Source organism: Xyrauchen texanus, chromosome 17, assembly GCF_025860055.1.
Source record: "Xyrauchen texanus isolate HMW12.3.18 chromosome 17, RBS_HiC_50CHRs, whole genome shotgun sequence".
In the NCBI taxonomy this organism is placed as follows: domain Eukaryota; kingdom Metazoa; phylum Chordata; class Actinopteri; order Cypriniformes; family Catostomidae; genus Xyrauchen; species Xyrauchen texanus.
The window spans coordinates 40,801,964-40,815,534 of record NC_068292.1 but is presented as its reverse complement, the minus strand read 5'-3'; the positions used below and the strand labels follow the sequence as shown (position 1 = coordinate 40,815,534).

General features: G+C 37.6%; 1 protein-coding gene across 1 annotated transcript in view; it reads left to right on the top strand.

The window, feature by feature from the left end:
* LOC127657696 (CUB and sushi domain-containing protein 3-like) overlaps positions 1-13,571 on the top strand; it is a 390,710-nt gene that overhangs the window by 270,856 nt on the left and 106,283 nt on the right. The window contains 6 exon segments of the mRNA XM_052146537.1: positions 3,051-3,167; positions 3,732-3,941; positions 4,428-4,616; positions 5,157-5,334; positions 8,228-8,373; positions 12,626-12,706. Coding sequence (XP_052002497.1) covers positions 3,051-3,167; positions 3,732-3,941; positions 4,428-4,616; positions 5,157-5,334; positions 8,228-8,373; positions 12,626-12,706 — 921 coding nt within the window.

The following is a 13,571-nucleotide window of genomic DNA, read 5'->3' as shown; positions in this document are numbered from 1 at the left end:
ATAAGCATACAATATTCATGGCTATCTGTTTAAGGGGAAAAATATTGACTCACAATTACTTGCAATATTTATTTCTTCATCTGGAGAAAAAAAAATATATATATATAAAAATATATACAACGTTTATTTCTAACAACAACAAAAAAAACGTACATAGTGTAGCTTTAATGGGAGAAAATCATTCCATTTTAAAACCTTAAAGTTTAAGGTTAAGCTTAAGCTTAAATCTCATTGTGTTCTTTTATTTATTTATTTGTTTATTGATCTACTGTATGTATGTATCTGTTCAAACACACCCTCTTTGTGTTTGAGGCTGATTATGCAAGATCAGCCTGGTATGGGTGAAGTTCAGCAGTGCTGTGGTTAAAGAGCAACACTTGATGTTTAATTGATCTGAGCTCCTGTGGTGTAAACAGAGCATTCAGTGTTCTCTATTGACATTTCAATTGCTGTTCTAAAGTACTGTAAATGGACATACTCGCTCAGAGAGGCCATTCATTACACCATTGCCAATAAGATAAATGCAAGACAGAAAAACACAGAGGGAGATACACACACTCAGGAGTAAAATCAAAGTATATACTTCAATCAGACATGTAGTAGTTGCTTCAATATCGGCCTTTCAATCCACAAATGTTGGTGGTTGTTAATGTAAGAAGTAATAAGAGAAAACGTAACCTGTGTATAATTTTTCACCTGACCTTCAAATGAATGCAGCACATTTATCCCCTTAGCATTTTAAAGCACTTATATTTCTTATTGCACATCATTGCATTGTTATTCATACTGTATATTCAAGGAACACAAGGATTTCTAGATTGTACAGTAAGTGCATATGAATTCATTTTTCATATCACTAGATTCCATAATGGAGTTTGGAATGAATGGATGTCTGGTTGATATAATTTATTCATTGGGAATAATTTGAAGAAAAAAAGAAATGCTTAAAGCCTTTGGTGTTGTGTTGGGTTTGACAGGCATCAAGGGGCAATCTAACTTGGTACCAAATTGTTTTATTACAAAAGTAAACAAATGTCCTAAAAATCAAACATGTCAACTTATTATTATTATTGCCATGAGTGACATAAGCCCCAAAATGGGCAAACATGACATGGGCTGAATAGAAAATTCAAACGACCATTTAGTTTTTATAGTGTCTCTTGAATTATGATGGTTTTATGTTCTCAGAAGACCCTTTGCTTAATGCCTTTAAACCCTCCAAAACTTGTGTCCATTCACTTCTATTGTAAATACCTCACTGTGGCCTTGATTGCTTTTAAAGAAAAGGAGGGATGGCTAAAATATTTTTTTGTGATAATCACCAATATGCCACAAATGCTGTTGATTGAGCTTGACTTTTTTATTTTTAACCCACAATATTCCTTTAAAGCTTAGTTATTAGCATGTGTTATACCGTACAGCCGTGGCCAAAAGTATTGGCAGTGACATACATTTTGTGTTTCGCATTGTTTTCTGCTTCAGTTGTTGTGGTGTTGATTCACGTTGTTTCTAGATTATTGTGCGGAGTGATCAGATGCATTAAATATTTGCTAAAAGCTTCATTGGCCAAAAAAATTAACCTTATAACAAAAACCCAAATTTCACTTTTTTGGCCCAGGCACAAAATGACCAGCTAACATCATTTCACTAATCATATCAGCAGCACCTGGGTAAGTGTGAACGAGTACTAGTCAGGTGAAATCACTGTATCATTCTGATTGGATTAAAAGAGCAGACTGATTGCTTTAAAAGGAGGGAAGAAGTGCTTCCAATCATTGTGTTCTTGTTCGCAATGGTTACCTCTAAAGTAAGACGTGCAACCATCATCTCTTTGCATCAAAATGGTCTCACATGCAAGGAAATTGCTGCAAAGAATATTGCACCTGAAAGAACCATTTACCGGATCATCAAGAACTTCAAGGAGAGAGGTTCAACTGCAGTGAAGGCTTCAGGATGTCCCAGAGTGTCCAGCAAGTGCCAGGACCGTCTCCTCCTGAGGAGTCAGCTACGGAATCGTGTCACCACCAGTGCAGAGCTTGCTCAATATTGGCAGCAGGTTGGTGTGAGTGCATCTGCACGCACAGTGAGGCGAATACTTTTGGACAATGGCCTGGTGTCAAGAAGGGCAGCAAAGAAGCCACTCCTCTCCAAGAAAAACTGAAAATCGACAGGAAGTACAAGGATTGGACAGCAGAAGACTGGTGCAAAGATATTTTCTCTGATGAAGCCCCCTTCCGACTGTTTGGGACTTCTGGAAAATCGAAAGTCCGGAGAAGAAAAGGTGAATGCTACCATGAGTCCTGTGTCATGCCAACAGTGAAGCATCCTGAGACCATCCATGTGTGGGGCTGCTTTTCATCCAAGGGAGTGGGCTCTCTCACAATTCAGTTGTACAATGAATAAATTGTCAAAACGTCCTGCAAGAGCAACTTCTCCCAACGATCCAGGAGCAATTTGGTGATGATCCGTGCATTTCCAGCATGATGGAGCACCATGTCACAAGGCAAGAGTGATAATGAAGTGGCTCGGAGATCGCTACATTGAAATTTTTAATCCATGGCCAGGCAACTCCCCTGATCTTAATCCCATAGAGAACCTGTGGTCAATCCTCAAAAGGCGAGTGGACAAACAGAAGCCCACAAATTGTGATCAACTCCGAGCACTAATAAGGCAAGAATGGATCCCCATCAGTCAGGATTTGGTCCAGAAGCTGATATCCAGCATGCCAGAGTGAATTGCAGAGGTTATGAAGAACAAGGGTCAACACTGTAAATATTGACTCTTTGCATATATTGAATGTTTTTGCCAATAAAAGCCTTTAAAACTTATGAAACGTTTATCTTTGTTTTCCAGTATACCATAGAAACATGTGAAAAATAATCTACAAATACTGATGCAGCAACTTTGCAAAACACAAAATTGATGTCACTGCCAATACTTTTGGCCACGGCTGTACATGAACCACAGGTTGAAAACAAATTGAGTAACACATAATACAGCATTCTGTAGATGTTCACTGACTGTGTGCATGGTTACTCTTGTCTTTTAAGCTCAGTGTGGCGGCTTCCTATTTGATTTGAATGGAGTCATTCTAAGCCCTGGTTTTCCTGGAAATTACCCCAGTGGACTCGACTGCATCTGGACAGTTAAACTTCCTGTTGGCTTTGGTCTGTATCATGTAACTTTGGAGTTGTATCTTTCATCTTTCTTTCACTAAATACAAGCAATTCATCTATTTAATTGTCATATCCCTTCCCTGTTTACAATGTTACTATATATAGGAAAGAAAAATCACAAATGAGCTCTCTAATATCTCATTTGTTGCTTCTAGACAGCAATATTAAATGGAGAACAGATGGAATCTATTGCTTAATGTTAGTCCTGAATAAAGAAAGATCCCTGTAATCATGCATGTGTCGCCTCCAGAGTTTCAGAAGAGATCTTAACAATGTCTCAAACTGTACGAGATCGCCATTATGTCTCCTGACATAAAAGAGCATTACTACTTTCCGTAGAGTGTACACATGACTTGCTGTGGCAGTTTTAGTGGCAAAATGCAGCCTAGGACAATCTGGAATAACAATGAGTAATAAGAGACATATTTCATCCATAGAAACTAACCGCACTTTATGAAAGTCTTGTTTGAAGTTTATTTTGAAACCTCAAGTATACCCTTGGGTATTTTCTTCTTAAAATGTACTATATTCCTCCTTGTATTGTTTTTGCTCAAGGAATTCATCTGCAATTCCTCAACTTCTCCACGGAGGCTGTGCACGATTACCTTGAGGTCCATAGCGGGACGTTGGACTCGGGCTCTGTGATCGATCGATTCAGTGGACCTGTTGTACCAGAATCTTTCTTCAGCACGACTCATGAAACCAGCTTCCTGTTTCACAGTGACTACTCCCAGAACAAAGCTGGTTTCCACATCACCTACGAGGGTAAGACAGATTAGACCTGCTCAAGGCCTTGACTTTACCTGTCGATATGGACACACACCATCGGATCCTTTCTGATAATAACAGGAGAGAAAATAAAACCTTTTGGTTCATTAAAAGTTCAGTCAAAGGGCGTTTTAAAGCAAGTCAGTCAAGTCTACGGACATTTTGTGTTCAAATTGAATGTCAAGAAAACTTCAAAAGCTATTCTGACAAAACTAGCCCAAAATATGTGACTAGTTGGTGAAGAGATTTGAGTGCTATTGGGGCCCAATAAATGCGACTGTATTCTCGAAATAAGCCCACAGCACTACCGATGTCTACTCATATTTATAAGTGACAAAAATGTCATTATCAAGAATGTGTAAAATTTTTATCAATACTTATACAACTTATGTTCTGCTTCTGTTGTTGAATAAAACCATTTAATTAGATACAGTACATGCAAATATAAAACTGACTTTGATTGCTTTTGTTTGACCGATTCAGCATATGAACTGCAGAGGTGTCCGGATCCACGGCCCTTTCGGAATGGTGTGGTGATTGGCAATGATTTTGGAGTGGGCATGACCATCTCTTTCCAGTGTCTGCCAGGATACACGCTGCTGGGTGAGGCGTCCCTCACGTGCTTGCATGGAATCAGTCGCAACTGGAACCATCCTCTTCCTCGCTGTGAAGGTACCCAAACAGACCCCTCCTCCTCTGTCCGTTTCAATAGACTCAAACCTGTCATGTTTTTAATTAAACTGTCATGTTTTGTAATTAAACTCTAAACATGCTTTGGGGAAAACATGTGGACAATACTGTATATAGTGCCTTTTCTGCAAGCATTAAAGGGATAGTTCACCTAAAATTAATATTATGTCATTATTTACTCACTCTCATGTCTATGGTCTGTTTTTATAGTACTTTAATGGTGTCTTTTTGAAGTTTGACTGGCATGGTCAAAATGAACTGTTGTTGTATGAAAAAGAAGATGCATAACGCATGATCATTTAGTGTATCAAGGGGGAAAAAAAACAGCAAACAGGTTTTAAATCGCAAAAGGGTGAGCTAATAATGTCAGAATTTCACTGTCAGATGAACTATTCCTTTAAAAGCAATGTAGGACAAACCATTGCTTGTATATCAAGTTTTATGTTACCGCTTTATTGCCTGATGCAGTTGCATGTAAAGTGCATTGTAATTCTCGATGAATTGCTGTTTGTCTTCCATCAGCACTTTGTGGTGGTAATATCACAGCCCTTAATGGGACCATCTACTCTCCGGGCCACCCAGCTGACTACCCCAATCTGAAAGACTGCATATGGAGCATCCGAGTACCTCCGGGCAACGGCATCCACATCAACTTCACTGTGCTCAACACAGAACCGATCTACGACTACATCACCATCTGGTAAGACTGCTGTGAACGTTTATAAGAAACCGTCACCTAAAGACGAACATCTGTTGGGTGTCGTACAACATCACGAATGTAAGAGCAGATATTATGAAGTTTCTAATTTAAAACATCGTGGTGTTTTTTTTACAACCTATACTGATAATTTTTATCATGTATACCAATTTTTTATTATTGGTTTATGTCTGCTATTTCATGCAATAAAAACATTTTCATTAGACTACAACAATATAAACATACTGTGATATACATTATGAATATTTTAAAAACATTTCACAGTGGTGAGAGCAGTTATTCTTTAAAGACTCATAACTGTTAACCGATAATGGCTAGTGGTTGCTGGCCATTATCTCTAGTTTTGAGTGGTGGTGGTGTAGTGGGCTAAAGCACTGAACTGGTAATCAGAAGGTCACTGGTTTGATCCCCACAGCCACCACCATTGTGTCCTTGAGCAAGGCACTTAACTCCAGGTTGCTCCGGGGGATTGTCCCTGTAATAAGTGCACTGAAAGTCGCTTTGGATAAAAGCATCTGCCAAATGCATAAATGTAAAATATTTTGAATCACACTAATGATACATCCAGCATTTGATCCGTTATTTATTTATTTATGCAGCAAATTCCGATTGCTCTTATGTGTAAGTGGCCGATTACCGATATGCAGAACAGATATTTTAGTTATTGTGTCATTTCTGTAATTCTTTATTTGTGTTAATATTAAAGTGTGAATATAGGTAAAAAATTACTGGCAAACCAATTATCAGTCTAACTTTAGTTTTGGATCTATGGTAGTGATCCATCAAGCATTCCGTCATGATGTTTGAAAACATTGTTGGGTTTTAGACTGAGATGAACCGATATTTAAAAAAAGAATGAAAAATTAGTTGGGGGGTTGTTGCTGTCCTTTTCTGCATATTGCGGCGCCGTTTTGTGGTCCGTTCTGCATAACGCGGCAGCTCATTAGTTTATCGCGGCCCGTTTCGCAGCAGACCACCGGCCGCTCTGTTCTCCCGATAGCCAGTCTGCCCCTGATCATCCCCAAAGTGCGTCGATCATCCCCAAAGTGGGTCGGCCCACCGGGAAAATGCCCGGTATGCCAGATTACCAGTCCAGCCCTGCTGAAGTGTCAATTACCTGGTTGAAAAGTAAAAGGCTCACGCCATCAATTAGTGAGTGTACTTTACAGGCAAACTGAGGTAATTCTCAGTCTGCGTCCCTTACAACTTTATATGTGCATATGATGCATCACAATATATGCATAAAGTATTACTCAAAGAAAGCAATAAGTACTGTTCTTTACAGTTCTTTCACTATCAATTGTGCCGTTAGAATTTGGACTGAACGGCAATTTGCACTTTTGTAAAATGGCTTTTGACTGCTTGTCTAAACATTTCAAAGGGGTCATGTCATGCTCTTTAAACATGATTTAAGGAGTTTCAAGTATGTTGGACAGTTGATGGATGCATTTTCATTTTGTGAAAAAAAATTTATGTAGTAGGCACAATTCATATTTGATTTCAAACATGTATGCATAAAAAAGTTAGTTCAATTTTTTTTTTTAATTATAAGAAACAAATTAATTCATGTATGTCCAAGCTTTTGACTAATGGTGTGTAAGGTTTTTTATAATTTAGAAATGTGGATTGGTTTGCTTTTTGTCATTGCAACATTTTTCATCACTTTTTTCCACTCGTGTTCCTTCCTGTAAAAAGCTGTAGCTGTTTGATATATAAAAGTGCCTTTTAACAAAAAATAAAAAAAACGATTACAGATTTTTAAGTGGTAAAGAACCAAGGTCAGTGTTTGATTGCTCTGCTTCGGGTTTGCAATTCACTTTTCAGCTGCTTTATTCAGGTTGTTGAATGCAATGCTGCAGACGGGCTTCATTCTCATGTTGGGCAGTGGTGGCTCAGTGGTTGAGGCTCAGGGTTACTGACCAGAAGGTTGGGGGTTCAAGCCCCAGCACCACCAAGATGCCACTGTTGGGCCCTTGAGCAAGGCACTTAACTCCAGGTTGCTCCAGGGGTATTGTCCCTGTAATAAGTGCACTGTAAGTCGCTTTGGATAAAAGCGTCTGCCAAATGCATAAATGTAAATGTCATGTTTTCTACCCTGCTTTTATAAACATTCATTACCAAATACCCAAGATGCAACTGCCAGACACGGGAAAGAACTACTTAGCAAGAGTCAAAGAGTATTGCACATCAGTAAACAAAAGAACCCTTGGGTTGAAAGTCAAAAAGGTTTAAATAGAGCTGTTTACAAATGCTTACAGATTTGAATAGAATGAATTTGATCATATGTTGATTAAGTTAAAAAGTTTAAAATCCTCATTACAACATTTCTGTACTTGTGAGAGGGTATTTAATTAACATGTTAAAGCAGAGGTATTCAACTCTATTCCTGGGGACCCACAGCACTGCATAATTTGGATGTTTGAATGTCGCCCTTATTTAACTCACCTGATTGAAATCATCAGCTCATTAGCAGAGGCTTCATCATCTAAACTGGGTTTATCAACTAAGGGAGACAAAATGTGCACTGTTGTGCATCAACAGGAATAGACTTAAAGGGATAGTTCACCCAAAAAATCAATTCTGTCATTATTTATTCATCCACCAATGTTGTTCCAAACCCATATAACCTTCTTTTTTCTGTACAACACAAAAGGAGTTGTTAGGCTTAACGTTAGCCTCAGTATCTTTTGTCCAGACAATACAAATAAATGGTGACTGAGGCTTACATTCTACATTGCTATCTCATTTTGTCTTCCATGGAATTCATATGAGTTTGTAACATGAGGGTGCGCAAATAATTTTGTGGGTGAACTGTACCTTTAAATTGATAGATCGGTGTTGCAGATCATAACCATTATTTAACTATCTTCCTTAGGGATGGTCCCGATCAAACATCTCCACAGATCGGTCAATTCAGTGGCAGTTCACCTCAGGAGAGCGTTTCCAGCACATCCAATCACATCCTGCTGAAGTTCCACAGTGACTTCAGCACTAGCGGATTCTTTGTTCTGCGTTACCATGGTGAGCATTTATCCGCAGGTTCCCAGTATGATGTTCCTCATTCACTGCGGCTTAGTTTTGTTTATAGCCTGTGTGCTGCTTATTATCAGGTTAATTATCCTGGTTTATTTCCTCACACCCACAGAGCATATTACTAATGCTGTATGTACACGGATACAATTCGTACATTTCCATACATACAACTAAAATTGTGCCATGAAATTGCATTATAAACATTCCAGTGTCTGCCTTAAAGGATAGTTCACTCAAAAATGAAACTTCTGTCATTATTAACTCACACTCATGTCATTCCAAGCACATGAAAAGGACACAAAAGGAGTTTTTTTTAAGACTGTACTGGTTTCAAGCTTTCAAGCCTTAAATGGGGCAAAGAAGCACCATAAAATCGTCATTAAAATGGTCCATGCACTGTATTTCAAGTCCTCTGAAGTCATAAGATAGCTTTGTGGGAGGAATAGATTGAGATTTAAGTCATTATTCACTGAAAATCTTCACATCCACCCTAGTTCTCATGAGAGAAGTAGTGATTCCTGATTCATGAACAAATCCTTCTTTAAAGTTTAATCGATTTAATCAGTTGATATGGTTTAAAACATGGCACTGATCAATTCCAGTAGCAGTTGCTCGCAAGTTAACAGTTCACTGGAGGGAAAGATTATCAGTGAATAACGACTTGTTTCCTAAACAAAGCTATCATATGGCTTCAGAAGACTTTGAATTTAGTGCGCGTCATATGGACCACTTTTATGATATTTATGTGTTTATGTGCTTTGTGGAGCTTGACAGATGTTACAATGAACTGTCTTATATGGAAAAAATCAGCGCAAAGATTCTTCAAAATGTTTCCTTGTGTTTCACTGAAAATATCACACAGGTTTGGAATGTCATGAATAAATAATAACAACATTTTCTTTTAAAATGCCTTTTTAGCATTTAATGCTTTAAAGCTTTTTGCCGCTTTTGTGTGTGTGTGTGTGTGTGTGTGTGTGTGTGTGTGTGTGTGTGTGTGTGTGTGTGTGTGTGTGTGTGTGTGTGTGTGTTTGTGGTTGACGAGGACCATTTTTCAGGTTACAAACTGGTAATTACAAAGGTATTATGCTATAAATGTGGTTTATGAGGACATTTCTAGTGTCCCCATAATTTAATTAGCTTAAAAAACATACTAAATGATGTTTTATTAAAAATGTAACAATGCGTTTTTTGTGAGGGTTAGGTTTAGGGGTTGTGTTAGTTTTAGGGGTTCTATAGGTTGTACAGTATAAAAATAATTATGTCTATGGAAAGTCCTCATAATGATAGGTAGACCAATGTGTGTGTGTGTGTGTGTGTGTGTGTGTGTGTGTGTGTGTGTGTGTGTGAGCGTGTATTTATCACTTTGTGGGGACCAAATGTCCCCATAAGGATAGTAAAACCCAAAATTTTTGACCTTGTGGGGACATTTGGTCGGTCCCCATGAGGAAAACAGCTTATAAATCATACTAAATTATGTTTTTTGAAAATGTAAAAATGCAGAAAGTTTTCTGTGAGGGTTAGGTTTAGGGGTAGGGTTAGGTTTAGGGGATAGAATATAAAGTTTGTACAGTATAAAAACCATTATGTCTATGGAAAGTCCCCATAAAACATGGAAACACAACGTGTGTGTGTGTGTGTGTGTGTGTGTGTGTGTGTGTGTGTGTGTGTGTGTGTGTGTGTGTGTGTGTGTGTGTGTGTGTGTGTGTGTGTGTGTGTGTGTGTGTGTGTGTGTTTAGTGCCTTTAAAGTCATCGGCTAGAAATTGTATTGCTTGTTTTTGGGGAAAAATTGCTTTGATTACAACTGCCACAGTTTGATGGTTAAACAAAATGCTTGAAAACTTCCATCATTATTCATAATGTCTATTTCTGAACAAGAATGTGTAGATATCCAAAAGAAAAAGTCCATGCCTGATGATTTACATCTGTTCCAAAGGCTAGTGGTCTACCCTGCCGCCTACATAAGCAGCTGCCTTCTAAAGGGCTGTTTACACTGAAGGTGTTTTTGCATTTGTTTGTGCAGTTTTTTCAGATGGTTTTTAAAGTAAACATGCGCTTGGTGGATGTTTGACCATTTTGTTGCTTTTCAGCATCTCTTGCAGGAGCGGCATGATTTTTTAGACAGTGTGTCAAGTTAAAAAGAACTTAAAAATGTAAAAATAAATATCTTGAGAAAATTGCATTTTGTTGTATTTTTTGTGCTGTGTCTAGTTTTTTAGCGCAAGAATACAATTGTATGAACTGTATGATTGTAAGGCTGCATCCTAACCGTCATATGTAACTGATTTGGAACATTCCACATTGGCACCAACTCAAACACAAAGTGCACGTGAGACTTGACTTGCAATTGGTTCAATAGAGTATAATGTTATCATGTTGCTAAGCTAACAATTTGGTACATTTGATAAAAAAAATAAAATAATTAAAACTATGTAAATATATATAACATTTTTATTTTTTTTTTACAATACATTCTTCACAATACATATTGTTCCAAAGCAATATTCCCCTTTGCCAAAGTCCCCCCATTTGCCCTTCTTAATCAATCCCCATCCGTTAATTGGCTCTATAACTCTACTCTCTCCCTTCACCAATAGCTGGTGTGTGGTAGGTGTACTGGTGCATTGCCATCGCATCATCCAGGTGGATACTGCACACTGGTGGTGGTTGAGGATAGTTCCCTGTTGTAAAGGTGTAAAGCAACTTGAGTGTAGTGTCAGGAAAGTGCTATATAAATGTAACATAAGTTCATTCATTCATTCATCCATTCAAAGCAGCATTAAATAAAATAGAAAAATTACAATTTACAAACACCCCACAGCGAGCAAGCCAAAGGCAACAGTGGTGAGGAAAAACTCCCTTAGATGTTATATAGAGGGGGAACAAACCCTGGGAGGAACCAAGACTCCATTAGGGAAGTCCTCCTCAGGCTAACACCAGATTTAGCATTACTTTTTGTTATTTTCAGAAATTTAAGAACATTGATGGATTATTCAAAGCACTTTCCCTTTATTTGAACAACTAAAACAGGTTAAATTAATTAAAAGGCTATTAGTGTCCCTTTTATAGAAATATTCCCACAATAAATATTTTGTCACGTCATAACATGCAGCACATGTCCATTATAAACATAGCTTACTTAAAGGAATAGTGCACCAATAATGACAATTCTCTCATCATTTACTCACCCTCATACCATCCCAGATGTGTATGACTTTATTCCTTCTGCAGAACAAAAGCATAAGATTTTTAGAAGAATATCTCGGCTCTTTATGTCAATAAATAGCAATTGAATGGTGACTAAAACTTTGAAGCTCCAAAAAAGTAAAAAGACAGCATAAATATAACCGTATGACTCCAGTGGTTTAAACCATGTCTTCTGAAGCGATCTTATCAGTTTTGGGTGAGTACAGACCAAAATGTAACTCCTTTGTCACTATAAATCTTGACATCTGCAGTCTCCTTGCGATCATGATTTCAAGCTCGATTACACTTTCTAGTTCTTGACGCATTCACAAAGCATTAGATGGTGCTAGGAAGTGTAATTGAGCTTGAAATCATGATCGGCACGAGACTAAAGATGTCAGGATTTAAGATGTACTTTTTGGTCTGTTCTTACTTCAAGAAGACATGGATTAAACCACTGGAGTTGCATTGGTTATTTTTATGCTGCCTTTATATGCTTTTTGGAGTTTCAAAATTATGGTCACCATTCATTTGAATTGTATGGGTCTACAGAGCTGAATATTCTTCTCAAAGTCTTCATTTGTGTTCTGCAGAATAAAGAAAGTTGATGGTACGAGGAATGGCGTAAGGGTGAATTATGATGAGAGAATGTTTATTTTGAACTGTTCCATTAAGGATGCAATTGTAGATGTTTTAGTGAGAGAATACAAGATGTTCTACGCACTATAGTTATGTATTACTCCAAATTGTTACATAACAATAGTGATTATGGTCATAGCATAACAGTAATACAGGGTTGTTAATGGACTGTATGTAATCCTATTTTAGAAACTCGAATTAAAAGTTGCGTATAATCAGTGTTTAGCAAGGCGGTTGCTATGACCCAGATTATGATTGATAGTTTTGCAGCGGTGCCAGGTCATTTTGTTGTAGGTTTTGAAAAACGCCAGTGACTTGTGTGATGATTTCACGTGGAACTGCGTGGGTTGCTTTCAGAGTGTTAACACTTAGGAAGGCGTTAAAAATGGTCTTTTATCCATTTTGTTGTCTCTGCAGCTTACCAACTTCGCGTCTGTCAACCTCCCCCATCCGTCGCCAACGCAGAGATACTGGCTGAAGATGATGTATTTGAAATCGGTAAAAGAATGAAAAACATTTGATAATTATCTGTTTGCATAGGTTTATCATGAAACCTCATTAAAGTTACCAACCTTCACAATGCAGGATAGTTTTGTTTGTTTAATGAATATGGACAGACAGGCAGACAGACAGACAGGCAGACAGACAGGCAGGCAGGTAGGCATATAAATAAATGAATGGAGATAGATAGATAGATAGATAGATAGATAGATAGATAGATAGATAGATAGATAGATAGATAGATAGATAGATAGATAGATAGATAGATAGATAGATAGATAGATAGATGGATGGATGTATAGAAAGATGGATGGATGGATGGATGGATGTACAGATGGAAGATAGATAGATAGATATATAGATGGATGGATGTACAGATGGAAGATAGATAGATGGATAGATGGATAGATGGATGGATGGATGGAAGATAGATAGATGGATAGATAGATGGATAGATGGATGGATGGATGTACAGATGTAGGATGGATGGATGGATGGATGTACAGCTGGAAGATAGATAGATAGATAGATAGATAGATAGATAGATAGATAGATAGATAGATAGATAGATAGATAGATAGATAGATAGATAGATAGATGGATGGATGTACAGATGGAAGATAGATAGATAGATAGATAGATAGATAGATGGATGGATGGATGTACAGATGGATGTATAGATAGATAGATAGATAGATGGATGGATGTACAGATGGAAGATAGATAGATAGATAGATAGATAGATAGATAGATAGATAGATAGATAGATAGATAGATAGATAGATAGATAGATAGATAGATAGATAGATAGATAGATAGATAGATAGATAGATAGATAGATGGATGGATGTACAGATGGAAG